The sequence below is a fragment of the Oryzias latipes genome, chromosome 2 (genome assembly GCF_002234675.1).
Source record: "Oryzias latipes chromosome 2, ASM223467v1".
In the NCBI taxonomy this organism is placed as follows: domain Eukaryota; kingdom Metazoa; phylum Chordata; class Actinopteri; order Beloniformes; family Adrianichthyidae; genus Oryzias; species Oryzias latipes.
The window spans coordinates 21,773,790-21,797,128 of NC_019860.2; the positions used below are offsets into that span (position 1 = coordinate 21,773,790).

Here is a 23,339-nt window from a genome sequence, read left to right on the forward strand (position 1 = left end):
ACTTATTCCACGGTCTGATACTGGATTCTGTGGAAAGCTACACCGCTAAAGACGAGCTTTGGCTGGTATTTTTTTTAGAACGGAGAGACTTTTTGAGCTAAATTGGAACAAGGAAGTGAAGACTTTAACCACTTCTGATTGGTCAGACTGATGACATGTGATCAAGCCTTCAAGAATGATTGGCGGAGACATTTAAAGGGGCGGGACTTTGCCGCAAACAGCTTTAGCTGCAGCCAAATCGCGGTACCGTCATTCTTATCAAAATGTCTTTAATAGAATCAAATAAACACAAAGAAAAATTAATTTTGGTGAGTGGATGCTGTAGTATCGAGATGCTGTAGTATCGAGTGTGATGCTGTAGTATCGCGAGACCCAGCGAGACGAGTGTGGTGAGTCGACTTGGCGGCGCGTAAGCATTTGAACAAACATTTTCGATCTTGTTTCATTTTTCCGCCATATTAAAATATTTCCTGCTAACTAACACAACCTGTTAAGAGTATTAAGCTTCTGTCAGCCTGGAGGACCTGGAGAATTTCATTGACGAGTGTTTTAATACCTGCAACATGGTGAAGCCCAGAACCGCCACCACCACCCCCTCCGCCAAGCGTGAACGGCCTGAGGACTCTCCCGGGGCTGTGTCCTCTCCGGGCAGCGGAATGAGCGATATCCTGGATTCGATTGACAAAAAGCTCTCCAGCTTTGATGGCCGCCTCAATTTGCTGGAGATCCTCCATAGAGAATTTCAAGGTCTGCGGGAGTCTCTGGAATTCAGCCAGCAGCAGGTGCGGGAGCTCGCAGCGGAGAACCAGGCCCTCAGAGAGACCGTGAAGACCCTGAGCAATGACACCGCCCGTCTCTCCGAGGAGAACCGATCCATCAAGGAAACCCTCCTGGATCTTCAGTCGAGGAGCATGAGGGACAATCTAGTGGTCGCGGGGGTTCCAGAGGAGGTAGGAGAAGACCCCGAGGCCACCGTTAGATCCTTTTTACAGGTCCACCTGAAGCTCCCCAAGGAGGAGGTGCAGAAGATCTCCTTCCACAGGGTTCACCGCCTCGGAGGAAGAAGGTCCGACCACCAGCGCCCGCGTCCTATTGTGGCTAAATTCGAACATTTCAAACAGAAGGAGTTGGTGAAGGGCCGCGGACGGGAACTGAGAGGCACGCATTACAGCGTTAATGACCAGTTCCCGGCAGAAATCCTCCGCAGAAGGAAGATCCTGTTCCCGCTGAGGAGGAAGCATCTTGCTGCTGGTTCGAGAGCGATTGTGGCCGTTGACAAACTTTACGTGGACGGCCGGCTGTTCCGGGACCCGGAGATCACCCCCTGGCTGTGCTGAAGGCTTTCAGATCCGCGCTGAGAACATCTGCGCTGCCCAGAAGAAACCCGCTAAACTTACTTCAATGAATGGAAAACCGGATCATCAATAATCCACACCTCGATCGCAGGAAAACAGTCTTTTTTTTTTCTTCGTCACCTCAGTCCCACTCATGTTTCTTTTGTTGTTTTGTTGTTGTTTTCGTTTTCCCTTCTATCTCTTTTTTTCTTTCCTTTACTCTCCCCCCCCTCTCCCCCCTCATCATATGTAAATCACCTGGAAGCAACTCATCCTCGGTAAGTATTTATTTATGCACGGAGCGGGCGCGCGCACACACAAGCGCACACAGGGGCGTGCACATGCGATCCCGCACACACACGCCGACATACTGCAATCACCTCACACAGGCTCTCATAGGACGCACACGACACGCAGCTCACATAGCCAGAAAACGTTCACGCGCACAGCGCTTCTCAATGCGGGCACGCGCACACGGACTGGTACACAAGCACTACTTAGCTTTACACCTTTTCAGTCAGAGCAGTTATGAACAGTCTTAACATCGTTAGCTGGAATGTGCGTGGACTTGGCTCTGAGCCAAAGAGACTGAAAGTGTTAAATCACCTGGATGGTCTAAAAGCAGATATAGCTCTACTGCAGGAGACCCATTTATCAAATTCTTTGGATCACCTTATGTGCTGCTTACAATTTCCAGTTATATACTCTGCCAGTTACAACTCCAAACAACGAGGAGTTGCTGTTTTAATTAATAAAAATCTTAATTTTACTCATAAGGATACAGTTACTGACCCAGAAGGCAGATTTGTAATCATTAATATATCCATTCAGAATAAGGACTTTTGTATAGTGAGTATTTATGGTCCCAATGTTGACGACTCTTCCTTCTTTCACAGATTCTTCACCTCACTCTCAGTTTACTCTGACTCCACAATCATTATAGGAGGAGACTTCAACCTTGTTTTGGACCCTGAACTTGACAGACTCAGCACAGCAGCAAATCAGCGTACATGGCGATCTGCAAGTATTCTAAAGCAGTACATGAATGATCTGGGTCTCTGCGACGCGTGGCGCTCATGTCACCCAAACACTAAAGGGTTCACATTTTTTTCTCCAGTTCACTATTCACACTCCCGTTTGGACTATTTATTAATCAGTAACTCTCTTTTAAAAAATATTCAAAGCTCCAATATCCATCCAATTATTATCAGTGATCATGCACCAGTCTCTGTGAACATTTCTAGGGAAAAATCCACACCCTCTGGTACAACCTGGAGGTTTAATACGTCTCTGTTAAAGGACCAGGAATTTCTTGAATTCTTTAAAAAAGAGTGGGCAACCTTCTTAGACTTCAACAATACTCCAGACATCCCACCGTGCGTTCTTTGGGAAACAGCAAAGGCAGTCATGAGAGGGAAAATCATTTCTTATTCAACGCACAAAAAACGCAAAGAGAAAGCAGATTTATTAGAATTAGAAAATAAAATCAAAACCCTGGAGACTGCTTATGCTGCTTCTGCACAGGAACGCATTCTGGGAGATCTGAAAAATTTAAAGCTGCAGTTAAATGACATCATCAATAAACAAACACAATTTCAAATACAAAGGCTACGACTTGAAAGATTTGAAAACTCTAATAAATCTGGCAAATTTCTGGCTAATCAGCTTAAAATTAACAGAGAAAAATCATCAATCACCTCTATTATGGACCAAACAGGAAATGTCACCCATGACCCGGTCAAAATTAATAACGCATTTGAAAACTTTTATAAAAACCTGTACACACCGCAGATCAATCCGTCAGAGCAAAGTATTGACTCATTTCTTAATAATGTAAACCTACCCAGGCTAAATGAGGATCAAATCACAAACTTAGATTCTCCGCTCTCGCCGTCTGAACTTCATGAAGCTCTGTTACTTATGCCCAATGGTAAAGCACCAGGGCCTGACGGCTTTCCTGCTGAGTTTTATAAAGAATTCTGGGAACAACTGGCACCAACATTTTATAAAACTGTCACATCTATTAATGAGAGCCAATCAATGCCACCTAACATGAACTCAGCCAACATAATTCTTCTTCTAAAACCAGACAAAGATCCCACTAGTCCTTCAAGCTATCGCCCTATTTCTCTAATCAATGCAGATGTAAAAATTATCTGCAAAGCACTAGCACAGAGAATAGAAAAAATCACTCCTCACATAATTCACTTCGACCAGACTGGATTCATCAAAGGCAGACACTCGGATGATAATGTCCGTAGACTAGTTAATATAATAGACTTTGCCACCATTAAAAACCAGAAAATGACGGTACTATCGCTGGATGCTGAAAAAGCCTTTGACAGAGTTAATTGGAAGTTCCTTATTGCTGCCCTCCAGAAGTTTGGTTTTGGAGAATCATTCATCAATTGGATCAAAATATTATATCACAACCCCAATGCATCAGTTAGAACTAATAAACAGACTTCAAACAGGTTTTTTCTTGGAAGAGGAACCAGACAGGGCTGCCCACTCTCTCCTTCTCTTTTTGCTATATTCATTGAGCCTTTAGCTGCAGCAATAAGACAGAATGAGAGCATTATAGGAATAAAAACCAAACACAGCCATCATAAAATTAGTCTTTATGCGGATGACATATTACTGTTTTTAAGGAATTTACATTCTGTAAATGAAACAGCAATGATCATAAATGAATTCTCCTCCATATCAGACTATTCCATTAATTGGAATAAGTCTGTTTTATTACCACTCAACAGGAATATGGAACAAAGACTCACAATTCCAGTTAAAACAGGAAATATCAAATATCTGGGTTATCTACTTTTCCCCCAAACTATCAGAACTGGTGCAGCTAAACCACACCCCATTACTGAAAAGCATACAGGACGATCTAACACGCTGGACCAACCTGCCTTTGTCCCTTATGGGCAAGGTAGCCACGGTTAAAATGAAAATCTTACCCAAGGTTAATTATCTCTTCTCAATGATTCCCACACAACCGCCATTAAAATGGTTCAAAACATTAGACTCATCCATATCAAGCTTTCTATGGAACAACAAACCTGCAAGAATTAGTCTAAAAACTTTAAAATCTGCAAAAAACTGTGGAGGATTAGAATTACCTAACTTCCACAAATACTTTCTTGCAAATAGATTACAATACATCTTAAAATGGTTAAAAAATAATCCAGAAACCAACTCATGGTTAGACTTGGAACAGGCGTTATGTGGAAAGATCAACCTGTCACAGCTACCATTTATTAGCCAAACAGTTAAAAAACAGGATTGTTTCAAAAGCATTAATATAAATGCCACCTTAACAGCCTGGTGGGAATTTCTCAAAATATCAAAATCATCAATTCAACCGTGCAAAATGACACCCATCTGGAACAACCCGGACATCCTTATTAACAAAAAAATGATTCACTTCCCAGCTTGGCAAGCAGGGGGCATAAAACAACTAGAGCACGTAATTATTGATAGAAGATTCATAACCCCCCAGGAACTTCAAGACAAACATGGAATAAATAACTTCTTGGAATATCAGCAACTTAAATCAAGTATTACTAAAAAGTATAAAATTAAAGACGACGATTTAAAGCTACCAGATGTAGTTACCACTCTGATTAATTTTTCAATGAATAGAACTCTCTCCAAAATATACAAACTTTTATGTAATTTAGATAACAATATTGCCCTTCCAACAAAAAAATGGGATGCAGATTTGAGCATCAGCACAGATGAAAGCTTCTGGTCAGAACTTTGTCTAAACACCTTTAAACTGACAAAAAGTCCAAATCTGCAGCTAATCCATCTCAAAACTCTTCACAGAATTTACTACACTGGACAGAGGATGTTCAAGATGGGTCTCAGTAACTCAGACATTTGCGAGCACTGTGATAATAATCTACCCGACAGCTACATGCACGCACTGTGGTTCTGCACGCCTGTCCAGGCTCTCTGGCAGCAGGTATGTGCCGATTTATCAGTCTGGCTTAAGGTTTCAATCACTGCCTCACCGTCACTTTGTGTGCTTGGTGACATGAGTGCCATCGATATAGAAGAAGGATTAGCTTCTATCATTTTCATAACTCTTTGTATTGCCAAAAAAACTATTTTAATGAATTGGAAAAACAAGAAAAATATAAACATAAGTCAACACAGAAATCTGCTGTTTGATCATATCAGCTTGGAAAAAATGTCAGCCCAAAGCTCAAGTAACTTTGAAAGAATTCAGTCTCTCTGGTCTCCTGTGGTTGACTCCATGACTTAGGGGGTGGGGGGCTTGGTCGTCGCTGCTCCTTGCCCTTCTGCCGTGGTTTGGGGTGGGGGTCGGGGCTTCCGGTGCCTGGCGGGGGCGGTGGGGGGCTCCGTTGGTCGGGGGGTCGGGTCCGGTGCCTGGGTGGGGCGGGCTGGGGCGCTGCGTGGTCCTCTGGGCTTGGGTGTGGGGGTGCGTGGTGGGGGGGTGGGGTGGTGGTCTGGCTTGGCTTGGGGGGGTGGTCCCTTTGCCTGTGCTGGGGGGGGTTGGCGGGGGGCCCTGCTCGGGTGGGGGGGGCCCAGCGGCGCCGGATGGGCTGCCCATCTGCACCTGGGGCTGGGATCGGCCCTTCCCTGGCTCTGGGGCGGGACGGGACAACCCTCTCGGGGCCCCCGGTCGCTCTGGGTGTCACCCGCTTCGGCTGCGGGGTCTGGGGTGGGGGGCTTGTCGGCCCTGTCCTGTGGGGGGGCGTTCTGGGGGGGAGGGGGGGCCCATTATTAGTATGGGTCGGGGGGGCTAGCGGGTCGGGGTCTCCGCTGAGGCAATCAGTGGTTGCCTCGGCCGGTTGGCCTCCTCGGTCCCGTCGAGGCCTGACCAGAGCTCTTCTAGGGCCGGCGTCTGGGGGTGGGGGCCTGGGCTTGCTCCGGGGGGGGGCGACGCTTTCTGGCTCCTCTCTCTCTGTGTGGGGTGGGTGGTGCCGGGCCTGGGGTGTCGGCGCCTCCGGGGGTGGGCCCCTGGGCTGGGTGGCCCTGGCCCCTTTGCTGGGGGTGGGCTGGGGGACGGCTGTTTGACCACCGGGGGACAGTCTACCAGCTGTCCCCAACTTACCCCCTTCCTTATATAACCTCATATTAGGGTGAGGGGGTGGGGGGTCTAGCCTGCGATGCGCCTTGGGGGGGGGCTACTTGGGAGTGGCCCCCCTCCTATGGTTGCCGTATGGAGTGGGCCCCCCCTCTTTCGGTTTTATTTGCACCTTAGACATGTAGGGTCCTTGGTAGGGGGGGTGCTTGGACATCACTGCAAGCAAGCAGCAGATGTCCTCCTGGCACCCTACCCGCCAATTTTAACCGCACCTTAGACATTTAGGGCCCCTTGGTGTGGAGGGTGAGGGGACATCACTGTGAGTAATCAGGAGATGTCCCCTTAGTGCCCTACTCGCCAATTTTAACTGCACCCCCCTTAGTACACACACCCCTCCCCCTTCAATATATACATTCAAACATAAACACACACACATGCACACAAACACCCTCTCAAACACCCATACACGCACACACATTTTACAAGGAAGGTGGGACCTGGGTCCATCTGTCCCCTACCCCTTCCCTGGTGGGGGGTGCGGGCCCCTTGGCGATGGCGGCCGTGTCCCTTGGGTGCCGGCTCCCTGGGCCCGGCGGTGCTCTCTCCGCACGGTGGGGGGGTTCATATTACACCTGAGCCGGGGGTGTTCGTGTCCCTGGGGGGTGGGTCCTGGTCCTTGCCCCTGGGCGCTGGGCCCCGCCAAACTTCCAACATGGCCGAGCCTGGTCGGGCCATATTTATAACATCCCTTGTGGGCCGCCCTTTTTTCCCCGGGGTTCCCCCCTCCTGGGCGGGGGCGGCGGGCCCCTGCCTTGCTCCTACCTGGACCAACCGTGGGCCGGGTGGGTGGCTGCCTGGAGTGCGGAGCGGGTCTCCCTTGGGGGGTCCTGGCTCGTACCTGGGGTCGGGGCGGGGGGATGCCCGGAACTCCTGGGTGGTGGTGGGGTGCTCGTCTGGGGCTGTGGGCGTCCCTCTCCGGTGGGGCCCTGCGTTGGGCTCTTCCGGCGCGGCGGGGGGCTGCTTTCCTGGCTGGGCTGGGGCGGCGCTCTCTTTCCCTCTGCGCCTCCCTGCTCTCTGGCTCTGGGGGCCTCGCGGCGGTCCGGCTGGCCCTGGCCTGGGTGGCGGTCTTGGTCGCCCGGGGGGCGGTTGTTCCCTGCCTGTTCCCGTGTGGCGTTGGGGGAATTCCGGCTGCCGCTGCTGCTGCGGCGGGGGTATGGGTGTGGGGGTGGCTGGGCGCTCCTCCTCCTTCTTTTCACATTCCACCATCCATTTTAGAAGAACATAAACACTCACCTGAGCACAGGTGTTAGCTCACCTTTGCACTAATAGTTTGCATGATTGAATGAATGAAAGATTTCACACTAGTTGGTTTAAAGGCATAGGTATGCGTTCGTGAACACTATCTGTTTTGTGTGCATGTTGACATGTGGACATTTTTGCGGCTAGCAGGTGTGTTGATAATATTTGAGTGTGTGTGAACAGGCCCCGCCCTTTTTGTACTACATTTGAACCGTACCGTAACGATAAACAACCAGTAAACCTGTCTGCTCTATGCTGCTTCATGGTCTTACCCCCCTTCCCCTCCTATTATCACCCTCCTACCCCCCCCTCTCTCTAACGTCCCTCTCTCTTCTTCCCCTCTTTCCTTTTCCGTCCGGTGCAACACCAAAGATTTTCAAACATGATTGAAATTAATAAATTTTGGCCTCAATTACAAAAGGGGTTTATTCAGACATACCTTTGGTTTGTCTGAAGATGAATAACCCCTCTTGTTAAAATAAAATATGTCCAACACAAGAGGCCCTCAGCTCTCATCTGTTTGCCTAGCTGTTGGACAGGACAAGTTAAAAAAAAAAAAAAAAAAAAAAATTAATTTTATGATCTTTTATATTCCTAACTACTCAGTGTTCTCAGGGCCTGTTTGGATAAACAAAGAGCTGATTTCCTGGAGATGGGAAATGTTTTTAGATCAGTTAATGAGGGCAATTTCCCACGACACACTTGACCATCTCCCACGGCACACGAGTGTGCCGCGGCACACTGGTTGAAAAACACTGCACTAGAAAGTGCTCTGAACCTTTTTTCTTCAATGATTTGTGATCTTCACTGGTGTCCATGGATTACATGAAATCTTTCCACTTTTATCCACCTTTGTCATGGTGGGAATAACACGTCAGGGTAAGGGGGGGGGGGGTCATCTAAGATAGTACAAGGGCTAATAATATCTACGTAGACACACTCTGTATGGCGAGGAGGCAAACTTTAATGTCAAGTCATTCTAAACACATGGTGAGATGTACTATGGCACAAATTTAGTGGCCAACATGGTGGGAATGGTGAGTGGCGCGGTATAATCGAGGCAGCACATTGTGAATTTCTAGACTTTAAACAGCGGCACTTTGATGTACATTGGTTGCCTCGACCAATCAGAAACTTGGTTTTGGTGCTGATGTGTTGGAACAGCCTGGTTGAGAGCCTCATGGCCGCAGAGACCATAGAAGTTTTTGAGAAGATTCTCAACACCCACCTTTTTAATTTCACCCTTTATTGATTTAGTTGATCTAATTTGCTAATATATATTATTGTATGTATTTAACTTTATTTTATGCCTTTATTTTTACTCCCAATTTTATGTTTTTATATACATATTAGCATCTTATTGCAATTTTAGCCCCAGTGTTCCTTCTCTCTCTCTCTCTCTCTATATATATATATAATACAAGTTATAGAAGTTACATATATAAGTTTCTCTATATAAGTTGCACCCCTGACTCCTATGTGCACTACTCTTTAAGAAGCAATAAGGTAAATTTGTTTGAAATTACCTTTTTTTTTAAACTATATATTATACTTCCTTATCTTTACTCATCCTATTGAACTGTTTTTGCTTCTGACCTGTTAGCTAGTTTGTCAGTTTCTGGTTTAAACAGGTACACAGAACAAAGCAGGCATACGTAAGAGTCGAGACTTGCTGGTTATATCACCTCATTAAAACAACAATACCCAGAATGCCATGCTGTTACTTTGGTAACCTCTTTTTTTTTACGTGCATCCACCACGCGTGCTAGCCTCAATGAAAAGCTGCCAATGACCGGAACAGACCATTTCACAGCACAAGCGGGGGGGTAGTCCCGGTAAGGAGAAGTACAGGAAACAGAGAAGGTAGGAAATGTGCTGTTGAACTCTTCAACGTTTATCTTTTCAGTCGACCCAGAGAGCGACTGTGAGAGCGCCGCTTACGTAAAGTCGCCGAATTAGTTGCTTGAGCAGCATCCTGGATCTGAAACACGCCTCTCTTCTGCTGAGTTTCGCGCCGACGCTGTGCCGTTACATGACAGCGGTGCGGCAGCGCGCCGGCAGAGCCGGTCCTGAAAGCGCGGCGCAGCTGTAGTCACCGTGTCGCTGCGCCCGTTGTAGCCCCACAGGCTCGTGGGAGTGATGGGGAAAGGTGAGTTACAGAAGCAAGGGAGTCCGTTATGTCAGCGACGTCCGCTGCTGCCTGGTCACGTGTTTGAAGCGAAAAAAGGGTATGCCGGAGCGGTGGAAGTGAGGTCACGCGCGTTTAAGGAAAAGAATAAAGGTCCCCCAAAAATGAGGCCCCGGGGGTGATGCCCTCCGATGTTTACCATAAACGACCACTGTTTGTTATTTAAGAACGAGCAGTTTCTAAGAATTTTATTTCAAATAAGTGGATTAAATCCATTTGTTTGAATTAAGATATAAAGAAATGTGGAATAGATAGAAAGATGCTATCAGGACAGACTGATAAAAATAAAGAATGTGTGCACAAACAGCAGTAAAAATATACATATAAATATGTAATATTCCACACCAAAAATGACGGTACTCCAAAATAAAAACAAATGTTATTTTCATGATAATTTTCTAGAATTCTTTCATTTAAGGTGAATAGAAAGATACTGGTAATGACAGTGTTATGAAATAGTTTCATAACTGATGTCATGTGAGGCTGTATGTATAGATCTTTGACTAAATTGTCCTTTTTTTCTGCTTGAATAATTTCAGTTAAGTTAAACAACTGAGGCGGCGGTCGACACGGAAAAAATGGTCAGGTAAGAGTGGCAAAAAAAAACAATAAAAATCCAGGTTTATGACAGAAAAACTGTTTAAAAAAAACATACCTGAGACATAAATGTGCAAAAAAAAAAAGTTTTGCTGTCACTCACAACTCAAAATGTTTGGTCTGGGAAATATCTTTATGCCGTGGTTGAAATGAAGGGATGAGTGGAAACGGGCAAGTTTAGTGACAGAGTGTCCTGCAAGTTGCAGATAAAGGACACACACCCACATGAGTTGTCCTTGAGACTCTCATCTTAGATAAGTGAGGCGGCCAGGCTGTCATGCAGCAAATGACACTCAGCATTTTATGCTCAGTCCAGGCTGCAAACATGTCAGCGCTTTTTGCCCTGTGTGTTATTTCAATTTTATGGAATTGTTCGTAACTCATTTCCTTCCTCAGGGGTGTGTGCATGTCCCTACCGGAACCGGTCATGGCCGACAAGCTCGCTTCAGTCGAGCAGCCGCTGAAGAAGTTCCACGCGGCGGGACTCCCCAACGGGAAGGAGGCCGCTGCAGACGGCCTGCACGCCAGAGGGCAGTGGGCCAGCAAGGCCGAGTTCCTCCTGGCAGTGGCGGGGCAGATTATCGGGCTGGGCAACGTCTGGAGGTTTCCGTATCTCTGCTACAAAAATGGAGGAGGTAAAGGAAGGAAGTTCATCGCTCTCGACGTGTCTGAAAAGAGTTATTTCTCTTTGTCTGACACCAATCTCTAGGGTTCCCATGAGCTTTTAGCAACGCCTGTCTGTGTCCAGGTGTTTTCTTTGTACCGTACCTGCTGTTCCTGGTGCTGTGTGGCATCCCCCTCTTCCTCCTGGAGACCTCGCTGGGACAGTACACCAGCCTGGGAGGGGTCAGCGCCTGGAAGACTATCTGCCCAATATTTGGAGGTAAACTTCTCTTACTAAGCCGTCCGCACACACATTAAAATACATTTTAAGTGTTAAAAATATAGATTTTTGTCATATAATTACAAATTCTGATGTAATATCTTGGCTGTCTGGTTTGGGCACAGTTCATGAAGTTTTAGAAAAAATCATTTTATCAGGATTTTTGTATCTTTTCAACTACATTTATTATTGTGATTTTATATATTTTGAACAAAGTTAAAGGTCAAACTCCAAAAAAATGTGAAAAAGCTGGTAACTGCATGTCCTCTTAGATTTTTGGATGTGCCATATGAGCACCCTAATTTCATTATTAGGCCACTAAAACATGCAACAAAGTTTTTGTTGCCGCAGTCACCTGGTAAAATGAATTAGTATGCTGCCTCAGGCCGTGTCACACATTTGGCACATATTGGACGAATGAAAATTGGTCATACGTGGAAAAAGTGAGAAAAGTTGTGGTCTTAACGTCAGTTTTTTACAGATGTACAGTAAACAACCTGTTTTTCGCGGGGGTTACGTTCCAAAAAGAACCCATGATAGGCATAATGCGTGAAGTAGAAACCTTTATTTTTTTTACAATTATTTTTCAATCAAATACTCTATTATACATTGAAAAGAAAGAACAAACCATTTACAGGCTCAAGCATTTGTTACACAAATCAAAGTACTTTAGAAACGTTTTTTTCAACAAATAACTTCTGTACTGTACTGTCAAATAATAATTTGAATCATCGATGTGAACAGAAGGCTTCAAATTGCGGAGATTAGCCCCGCCCACCGCGACCCAAGTAATTGGGTCGCGGTGGGCGACCCAATTAACTTAAATAGGCGACCCAATTAACTTAAATAGGAGAAAATTTAAAATGATTATGAAAAAAATACAAAGTACAGTGGGACAAATAGTGACTCAGGTGTATTTCACTGCTCTTCAGACTGAGCCGCTGCATCCTGACTCCACTCTGCAGTGTTTTCTCCCTTTGAAGCCCGCGGTTCAGGTGTGTTTGTTCGGGAGAAGAACATGATAGGCAGTTGTTGTCGCTCTTTTTTCTATGGGTTTTAGAGAAACTCGAAATTGCAAGAGAATTTGCACGTACGTGTTGTAAATTCTGCAAGCTGTTTTACGTACGTGTACATATTAAACTGCAACGTTATTGACGCACAGGTAGGAAAGAAGCGGAGTGATTTTTAGCCAATCAGAATGCAGAACACAATGTACGATACAAATCCGTGAAGTAGCGAAACCGTGAAAAGTAAACCGCGTCATAGCGAGGGATCACTGTATCACGAATGAAGCACGTTAAAACCAGCGAAGAAGAATTACGACTAAACAACGCAAAAAAAACACGTAAATCAACGTAGAACGTGATCCGTGCGTGATAATTGTAATGGTTATATGCAATTCGTTAGTGATTCGTGCATCAGTCACATAATTTAACGTGACATGTGCGTCGTGTTCGCAAAATAAAAGTTATCTATGCGTCAAACATCTGTCAGACATGTAAGGAACGGTTGTGGTAAGCACCTAGTTTGCATCTCGCAAAAAACATGCACAATTGCATAAGATTTACGTCATAATTGCGTATGAAATACGTAAAAAACATGTAAACTGCATTAGACGTATAGACCCAAAACCCTCGATGGACATCTGCGCATATCGACGAACAACGAACGAAAGTAACACTTATGAATTATGTAGATCATGCATGGATCCCGAAAGACTGAGAATTCATAGGTGGAAAATGCGCAAAATGTACATAGTGGTTATTTGACACGGCCTTTTGGGAAAGTAACGTAGATGTAGCGGATTTATCTTAAAAAAGGTTCATACCGAGCCGCAACAGGAAGTGCGGTTTATTTTTTGAGTGTGGATCTTTAGTTTGGCTAGTTTTTTGGTGAAGAAAACTTATGAATCTGAATTTGACTTAAAAATGTTCCTTAACATGGGTGGGGGAGGGGTAATTCAACCAGCCAGAAGTCTGCTGAAAAAGAAATCAATAATGACGGGGGAAGGGGTTTCTGCTTTTTGCTGCTCTTAGCCATTTCACCGTTACTTTCTTTCATAACTGATATAATATTGATTTTTATCAGGATACTTTGTGTTTTGACAAACTGAAATAGTCTTTTTATTTGTTTAAACGTGCCCGCCCCTCTCCCGACCGTTTGCTTGCGTGCTTCCCACCTCTAAACATTAAACTGTGAAACAACAGACTGTTAGAATTTGGAGGGTTCATTGTGGTAATGAAAGGTTACTGCTGGTTTTAGGTGACACCTCAGAGAAAAAAAAACGTTGATTTTATTTCAAATGAATTTAGCTTCTTAAGCCAAAACGATTGCTGGAACAAAGGTGTATTTGTACACATATGAATGAAGTATGGTTTTCTTTCGTTTGAACCAAGTTTTGTTCCCTCTTGTGTCATTGGAGAACAATGCATTCTTTCTGTCTTTGTTTGCAACTCTCAGTAATAACATGAGTAAAGGTCAGTCATATGTGTTTAGTCTGCTTGAGCTCGCCTCTTTATGGCAACAACACAAAGTCGTCACTGCAGGAATATTTGAGGCGATGGCATCAGAAGTTTTAGCCCAGTTTAGTTTTAAAGAGATGAAAATGTTGTTTTCTTGACTTCATCGTCTCTGTCCTTTGCTTTGCCACCCTGGTGCGAGCGCTCGCTGCATTCCTCTGTGCAGATTAGCACCACGCTAAAGTAAACACTGATCTTCCACTCAGGACATCTGTTGGCCATGCGAGACATGTTTCATGTCATCATCATCATCATCATCATCATCATCAAAACCAGCTTTTTGAGTCACTTTCCTGCACGTTCTTTCAAAACCTTCTGAAATCCAGTTGGAAAAGTTTTGCACTTATTTATGGAAATTCAGAGTATTGAAGCTATGCTTGATTCTGGATAGTTCAGATTCCTCCCACACAATGAAGGTATATCCAGCTTGGTTTAGTTTCTGCCTGCAGGTAAAAGTTCAGGAAATGTATAGGACAGCATAAATGATTGCCTGCTGTGGCTAAAGTCCCACACTGATTGTTTTTTGATCGACTTTCAAAGTGGTCTTTTATGATTATGCCACTTTTAGCCAAAATAAAAACAAACAAACTGTGACATAGTTTCTGCAGAGCGGCAGAAGCTCATTAGAAATTCATCTCTGAGTTGCGGGCGGGACTGTCGCTGCAATACACTTATCGCAAAAGTCGTCGAAAGTTGCAATAAATGGTTGCCTTAAATGTGCCAAAACAATCTTATGGCAGCTTGAAGTGAACAATTCAAATATATTTGACCAATCGGATGGAGCCCTTTGATGTTAGATGCTCGCCTCCTATGTAGACAAGAGTTATTTGGAGAATAATTCAAGTTATGTTGACTCTTATTTTTATGGAAATTATGTATTTATTTGTTTTTCTATTTGTTCATGTGTCATATTGTCATCGCAATATTGATCACTGATATCGCATATCGCAAGTTTTTCTCATTTCATAAGCTGGGCGGCAGTTTAGCTCAGGCGGTAGAGCAGGTCGTCCAACAACCGAAGGGTTGGCGGGTTGATCCCCGGTCTCCCCAGCCAGCTGTCGCCCCCCGAGCGCAGCCTGTCCGCAGCTCCCCCCTCCCCCCAGGGGGATGGGTCAAAATGCGGAGAAGAAGAAAAGAAACTCTGGAGGAGTTCCTCACAATTACTTTGAAGGGATCTGACGCCGCCTGGACAAGCGGCCGTTTGTCTCGGCCCACAGCCTCCAATCGTACTGAAGACGTACGAGGTGTGGGCTGTGAGTAAAAGGAGGCTTTCATCAGATACTCAACCACCTTGGGGCTGATAACAGAACACTTCTGCACAGAGGCTCTTCACTGCTGTGTGACTCATCACCGCATCCTTACAGGTCTCGGTTACGCCAGCCAGGTGATGATCCTACACGGCTGCGTGTACTATATCGTCATCCTGGCCTGGGCACTCTACTACCTGTCCTACAGCTTCCAGGCGGAGCTGCCGTGGTCGCACTGCAACAACACGTGGAACACAAGTCAGTGGAAGAGACTCACTTAGACTCGCAGGAGGCAACAGCTGCTCAGGTCGACTTGTTTTCTGCAGATTCCTGCGTGCTCTTCCAGCACCTCAACCAGACAGCCAATGGAAGCAGCCCGCTGGAGAACGCCACCTCCCCCGTCATGGAGTTCTGGGAGTGAGTTGAGCTGTTGTGGGTGGAGCCTCCTGGGGGTCGGCGCGCGGCGCTAACGACTGCCCGTGTTTTCAGGCGGGAGGTGCTCCGCCTGTCCGACTCGCTGGATGAGCTGGGCCCCATCAGCTGGAAGCTGGCCCTCTGTCTGGCTGCCATCTGGCTCATCTGCTACTTCTGTGTCTGGAAGGGAGTGAAGTCCACCGGAAAGGTGAGCGCCGGGGTCGATCCTCCCCGAGGAGGCAGGTTTTGATCCACACGCGTGTTAGCTTTACTTGTGTTCCCCTTCGTTCAGCTGGCGTGGAAGCTCACCTGCACTTTTGTGCTAACCAAACAAAGAAACTGAGGTCCTCTTTAGAACGAGGGTCTGGTTTTGATCTTATTTTACTTTTATTTACCAAGGGGAAAATAATCAAATTAGGTTCGTGACTAGGCCTGCACAATAAATCGCAAATTTAACGTTATCGCAATATCAAGCAGTGCAGTACGCATATCGCTAAAGTCGGTGAAATGGTGACCTTAAATGTGCTAAGACAATCTTATAACAGCTTGAAGTATTTAACAAATCAAATAAATCACTTTATGCATCAAATAAATCACTTTATGCATCTAATTGGATGGAGCTCTTGACGTTGTTGACCAATCGGATGGAGCCCTTTGATGTTTGATGCTCGCCTCCTATGTAGACTAAAGTTAACTCTTGATTGGTTTGTCTTAATGCAAACAAAGGCACCACAAAAAATCCATGAAATCTCACAAACCAGAACTAATAAATGATGACTTGTGTTCATATTTATGCTACATCAAAAGTTTTGGAGGAGGAAGAGAATTTTTAATAAAGATATGAATAACATCTGATTGAAAATGTTCAATATCTCTGAAGGACCTAAAGCTACAGTCACCAAACTTTCTCTCATGACTAATTATTACCTAAGGGTTAATGGCAGACAAAGTACGCATTATTAAAAAATAACGCATGAACCAGAGGATGGGTACTTCCGCGGGTGCGTTAATTCTGACAATGCACACTTTGAAGGCCATTAACCCGCATATGCCATGGTCACTTAAAAAAGAAAGAAATATTCAACCAGTTTTTAGTCCTTTATTCTGGTAATTTTATCGGTTTGGATCGCTTTTTTTGACACAAAAAACTGACTATTTGTTACATGACGCGCTTAGCCACCTGAGCAGGGACGGACCTTGACTGCAGCGGCAAAGGAGAGCGATATCTATGCTGATCGTCACGATGTGTTAAATAAAGCATAAGTTCAGGGAGAAAGTTCACCTCTAACTGCTTGTTTTTGTTCAGATCATGATGCTAAAGTTTGTTTTAAAGAAGCCGGCGCAGTGATACAGAACATTTATGCTATGTGAATGGAACTTTTTTTAAGCGTGCGTTATGGAAGGGTTAATGGCCGACGAAGTGTGGTTGATCTATTTTTTCTAGTTAATAGTTGCATTACTATTACTTGATTGTTAAATCTACTTCACAGAAGGGCTCTGTTTAAGTAAGGGTTAATGGCCGACGAAGTGTGCATTATTACTTTTTAATGCACGCCGTGGAAGCCTGAACTTGCGGAGGACCGTTGCTAGTGCGTTAAAAAGTAATAATGCACACTTCGAAGGCCATTAACCAGCTTATACCATGGTCACTTACAAAAGCAATACATATTAACCAGTTTTTAGTCCTTAATTCTTGTTTTTTTTCCGATTTGGATTGCTTTTCCGCACCACCGCTGCGGTCAAGATTCGGCATTGTATATATGCTGATCTTTCCGATGGGTTGAATAAAGCATCAGTTCAGAGAAAAAGTTCACTTCTTACCGCTTGTTTTTGTCCAAATGATGAAGCAAAAGGTTGTTTTAAAGGAGCCGGCGCAGTAACACAGAACATTTATGCTATATAACTGCAGTAGTGACTGTATGGTATACCGGAACTTCTTTTTTCACCGTGCGGTTATCACTGTGGTTTAGATAGATAGATGACTTTATTAATCCCACAATGGGGAAATTTCATTTATCTGTGGCAGCAACACGACATTCAGAAATAATCTATATAATATAACATCAATAAAGGACATCACAAATTACATTTATATTAGAAAAATAAAAATATTACTAAAATTATTATGAAAAATTATTATCAAAAATGAGATTCTTATTAAATAAAGAAATAAATATTAAATAAATACAGCTGCAAAAGTGTAAAAAACATGCGGTCTGCAAAACATGTAAACTGTAAAAAAACATTACAAATTTTTTCAAAATACAGAAATAACTAATGAAGTTCACACCAAGAACAAAAACAAACAACTGTTCAGGAACAAAAAACAATTTAAAATTGAAAAACAACAACTACAACAAAAGTAAATGAATCAATGAATTATCACTTATAATTATCACTTTTTAATGTACACCCAGCAGCCAATCAGAATCGAGTATTCACCCGGACCATTGTATAAAGAAGGTTAATAAATTAAAAACAGTGGAAAACCTGGACCGGTTTCATCCATATGTTTATTTTTTTAATGGGGGACAAAAGTATCAGATCGGAACTCGGTATTGGCAGATTCTTAGAATCAAATGACTCGGAATCGGATCGGGGCCAGAAAAACTTGATCGGGAAATTCGTAATGCTTATTAAAATTAGAAAGTTACTTCTCTTTTTTTTTTTTAAGAAAGACAGTATTCTCTGCTCATTCTACCAATAACACATCAATTCAACTAATTACACGAATCTTTGCTGCTTAAAGGAATTCAGTCCAAGTGTATTTTTGAAACGAAACAGGTTCCCTTTAGGATAACCATTTCTCAAAAAAATCGACGTCAGGGCTGCTTGTTTTTGTTTTCTGAAAGCTGCAGAGTCCTGCAGAGTCCACCTGCAGCACAAACGAAACTTTTTGTGGGAGTTCATAGAAAAATCACAGAGCCCCACGTTTCATGAAGGATGTGGTTTTGTTCTACACACTGGAAGTGTTTCAGAACTGTTACTGGCTCATTGTGTCACGCTTTCTCTGAAGAAACGACTCAGCATCGTCCTTAAGCAATTCCGTTTCCTGCTGCTGAAGCTGAAGTCCTCAGAAAGGTGAATACTTTGCACCAGAATCTCTTTTATGCATATACAGAGCTTTACTTAAACACATGTTCAGCGTGTGTTTGTGTTTTTTAGCAGAGATGCTCCTAAAACATGTTCCTTTTTGCCAAATAAGAAGTTTTGTTGTTTTAATATTTGGATAATTTTGCTGTGTGGCAACATAAACACTGAATTTGGACCTAAATATTAAAGTCATGAAGACTTTTGCTGCAAAAATATGTTCCTCTGGTCAAAAAACAGTAAGTTACAAATTATACTTTATTCATGTTTACAAATGTTGTTTTTTTAATTTTTAAATGTGTTTTTAAGCATGAAATGATGTTCTGTAGTCTAGTGGACAGAACCTGCACCTCCCCCATAGTAAGCATCTGGTTTCCATAGTAACATGACCCGCCTCTTTTCATTAAATTAAATGAAAGTATGGACGTCAGAAAATAAACTTAATATTTTTATTAGTTTGAAATATGTTGATTTAAAGATTGTTTTGTTGAGAGAAACCGCAGCTTTTTTTAGTCAATTTGATCAAACCCATTGATATTCAATCGATGGAGGATGAATATTACCAGCAAAGCTAGAGGGCGCAGTGATTATAAAAATAGTCTGGAACCCAGACCTACTGTAAGTGCAGCTTTGGAGCCATTTGACCTTCAGCCACCCTTAAAAACAGGTGAAGCTGTTCAGATAAATACATAAAATATCCATATTTCCGTTCGACTCCAAGAGAAATTCACTTTGCTAACCACTGGACGAGAATTAACCGAATGCTTATCTATTTTAAAATAAATCCCTCAATATTTTTAAAGTTTGTAACAATAACTAAGGGCTGCACGGTGACGCAGTGGTAAGTGTGTGGGTATTCTCCGGGCACTCCAGCTTCCTCCCGCAGTTCAAAAGCACGCTTCATTAGTCACTCTAAAGCAGGAGTGTCCAAAACCAGGCCTCGAGGGATTACCTGGATAAGGTGTGTTTAGCCAATAAAGAGATTCAATGGCAGGTTGGTTGGAAAACATGTAGGAGCTCCCCCATGCCTGGATTTGGGCCCCCAAGGCCTGCTCTAAAGTGTCTCTGGGTGTGCATGTGATTGTGTTCCCTGCAACAGAATGGCGACCTCATCCTCGCGACAGACCCCACCCTTGCCCAACAGCAGCCGGGACAGGCTCCAGAAACCCCGTGACCCAGAGAGGGACATAGCGGGTTAAGAAAATGGATAGATAGAACAATGACTAAGAGTGTGTCCAGATCCAAGGGCTGCGTCCTTTAATGGCTGCGGCCTTCCCGGGCGACGTTGGCCAGGTCCTTCATCGAGCGGGTAGGCCAGAAGCCTTTAGATAATTCCAGCCGTTACATCGGCAAATGTCCTGTCGCCTAGCAACTGTAAGTCCCGGACAGAGAGGAGTAGTGAACCAGGCATGGAGCTCAAAGTTTTCCTGGCTTATTTGATCCAACTTTTCTTCTTGGAAGTGTAATTTTTTCCAACTCCCACATCACATTCCACCATTGTTGTCAGAAAGTCTCCAGGATAGGCTGCAATGCATGTTGGGATCGGGACAGCATGAACCAATCCTTAAAATCGGTTAAAAAAAACAAGGCCGTATTCGTTGGCCGCATTTGAAGGAGTCGTTGCATCTGGACAGCGTACAAATGCAGCCCAGGAAAAACGCAGACCTCCAAATTTGGATACTTTTTGGTGACTTTGAGTACTTTTTAGTTTTTTTTAATTGAAACATATATTGTTTTTTTATACCAGCATGAGTCAGGAAATCTGCTCCCCTTGTTGCAGGTGGTGTACCTGACTGCCACCTTCCCTTACGTCATGCTGTTTGTGCTGCTGGTGCGCGGTGCCACCCTCCCCGGAGCGACCCAGGGCATCATCTACTACCTCAAACCCGACATCGCCCGCCTGGCAGACCCCCAGGTGCGTTCCGGGATACAGTTCTTGTGCTCTTTCACTGCTTTCCCGTCAAATTGTTGTGGAGGCTCTGCTGCAGACAGCTGGAGCTCTACCTTTCCCCGTCTGTCTGCAGGTATGGATGGATGCAGGTACCCAGATCTTTTTCAGTTATGGAATCGGCTTGGGAAGTCTCACAGCTCTTGGAAGTTACAACAAATACAACAATGACTGCTATAAGTGAGGCTCTTTGTCACACCGACCACACACAAAACACTCACTGAAATGTTGAATGCTAGCTCACCGAAGGATTGGCAGGCATGGAGAGATGCACTAAAACTGACACACAAACCGCTGTTACCAACTAGTCTGATGTACCCGCCCCTTAATAAGGCATCTCTGTGTCTCCAGGGACTCTTTCCTGCTGTGCCTCCTCAACAGCACCACCAGTTTCCTGGCCGGCTTCGCCATCTTCGCAGTTCTGGGCTTCATGGCTGAAGAACAGGGCGTGGACATCGCCGCTGTGGCTCAGTCAGGTGAGACCGCCGTCTCCGGGTGGAAACGTTTGCTCCAAGGTCAAGAAAACAAGTCTAATGACTAATAAATAAATAACTGACGTTTCTGGGAAAAAATCCGAAACATGCGTCCCAGAATGCAACTTTTCCAACATAAAAAGGAGTATGCGCTTTGCAGGACGAATCTAGACTGCAGTATGAACGCCACGATGTCCGGAGAGAGTGATTATGGTCTCAAATTAAAATACTTTCCAGCAAAGCTACAACTGGTTAATGAAGCCTCTGTTTAAAGTCCAAAACTGAAATTACATTTGCTGGAAGTTTGGGGAACTAACCTGCAGAAAAAATATTCAAATTAACATTTATGACTTTGATTTGCAAAGCACAAATATATTTAAAGGACAGACAATATTTAGAGGATGAGAGATTTCTGAGCTTCATCCCATGATTCTCTGGGAAATTCTGGGTGGCTGAGGTTCCTAGGGGTTAGCTCCACCTCTAACACTTTATGTCAGGGGTGTCAAACTCATTTTCACCGAGGGCGACATCACCATAGTGGCTGTCCTCAAAGGGCCAGATATAACTTATACATGTAACTAAATGTAATGAAAAAGAAATATAACTTCTCCTTGATGTTAAAGAACTCATTATTTACTTATTATAACTTTTTAAAGTGACAATTACAGTAGCATAGAAAACATATGTTTGCTTGTTACTCTAGCATTAATCCTTTTACATTTTGTCCACTTAATAAAACCCACATAACTCCATTAATGAAGGATTTAACTGTCCAAGTGAATAAAGAAAAATAACACAAAACTGAGCTAGAAAGAACATGTGTTACACGTGTTACATTTTACAAAAAAATGCCGCACACAGCTTTGCATCCAACTGATGGTTTGATGACGACAATTTCTCTGCAAACACACACAAGACCTGCAAACATTGAATAATTACAACAGCAGCTACAAATCAATAATATGTAATCAACTAAAAAAATATATTTTATGAAGTTTAAAACTTTGATGCTCTCGTGGGCCACATAAAATGACGTGGCGGGCCACTTTTGGCCCCCGGGCCTTGACTTTGACACATGCTTTAAGGCGTTTACATTCTTTCTAAAACATTAACTCTTGCATGCCGATGCAAAGCCGATGTGAAAAGTAAAGTGAAAGATGTTGAAAGTGTTAGTTTTTCAAAGACACTCTTACAGAGATCTGTGTAAACCTGACAGTCTGGAGCATCAAGAACTCTTGTGCTTTCGCCACCATTGCGGAGGGCGTTCTGCGCTAAAGTGCCACTCGTTTGTGTTTTCTGATTGCTCAGTTTTGTTCAGTGAACCGATGGGTGATGATCACTGTTGTCCCTCTGGACAGGGCCCGGTCTTGCCTTCATCGCATACCCAAGAGCGGTGTCCATGATGCCCCTGCCCCAGCTGTGGGCCGTCTGCTTCTTTCTCATGATCATCATGCTGGGGCTGGACACTCAGGTAGACTGGGGCGACAGACCGCATGAGGCTGGGGATGGGTACTGAAGGTCTGTGCTAAGATGGTACTGACATATATGGTACTACTGGTACTGACATATATGGTACTACTGGTACTGACATATATGGTACTACTGGTACTGACATATATGGTACTACTGGTACTGACATATATGGTACTACTGGTACTAACATATATGGTACTACTGGTACTAACATATATGGTACTACTGGTACTAACATATATGGTACTACTAGTACTAACGTATATGGTACTACTGGTTCTAACATATACGGTACTACTGGTACTGACATATATGGTACTACTGGTACTGACATATATGGTACTACTGGTACTGACATATATGGTACTACTGGTACTGACATATATGGTACTACTGGTACTAACATATATGGTACTACTGGTACTAACATATATGGTACTACTGGTACTAACATATATGGTACTACTGGTACTGACATATATGGTACTACTGGTACTAACGTAAATGGTACTACTGGTTCTAACATATATGGTACTACTGGTACTGACATATATGGTACTACTGGTACTGACATATATGGTACTACTGGTACTGACATATATGGTACTACTGGTACTGACATATATGGTACTACTGGTACTAACATATATGGTACTACTGGTACTAACATATATGGTACTACTGGTACTAACATATATGGTACTACTGGTACTGACATATATGGTACTACTGGTACTAACGTATATGGTACTACTGGTTCTAACATATACGGTACTACTGGTACTGACATATATGGTACTACTGGTACTGACATA

The 23,339-nt window shown here is 43.9% G+C and overlaps 1 protein-coding gene across 3 annotated transcripts in view; it reads left to right on the forward strand.

Moving 5' to 3' along the window:
• LOC101161615 (sodium- and chloride-dependent GABA transporter 2) overlaps positions 1-23,339 on the forward strand; it is a 45,612-nt gene that overhangs the window by 13,379 nt on the left and 8,894 nt on the right. The window contains exons 1-11 of one of the 3 annotated variants that reach the window (XM_023965865.1): positions 9,184-9,841; positions 10,420-10,466; positions 10,874-11,112; positions 11,226-11,360; positions 15,244-15,384; positions 15,453-15,543; positions 15,616-15,748; positions 20,411-20,545; positions 20,655-20,758; positions 20,930-21,054; positions 22,410-22,522. In XM_023965865.1, the coding sequence (XP_023821633.1) occupies positions 10,459-10,466; positions 10,874-11,112; positions 11,226-11,360; positions 15,244-15,384; positions 15,453-15,543; positions 15,616-15,748; positions 20,411-20,545; positions 20,655-20,758; positions 20,930-21,054; positions 22,410-22,522 (1,224 nt within the window). In that variant the 5' untranslated portion in view covers positions 9,184-9,841; positions 10,420-10,458. Of the gene's footprint in view, positions 1-9,183; positions 9,842-10,419; positions 10,467-10,873; positions 11,113-11,225; positions 11,361-15,243; positions 15,385-15,452; positions 15,544-15,615; positions 15,749-20,410; positions 20,546-20,654; positions 20,759-20,929; positions 21,055-22,409; positions 22,523-23,339 lie in introns of those variants that run through there. The other 2 variants (XM_023965864.1, XM_023965870.1) reach the window with 2 other exon arrangements.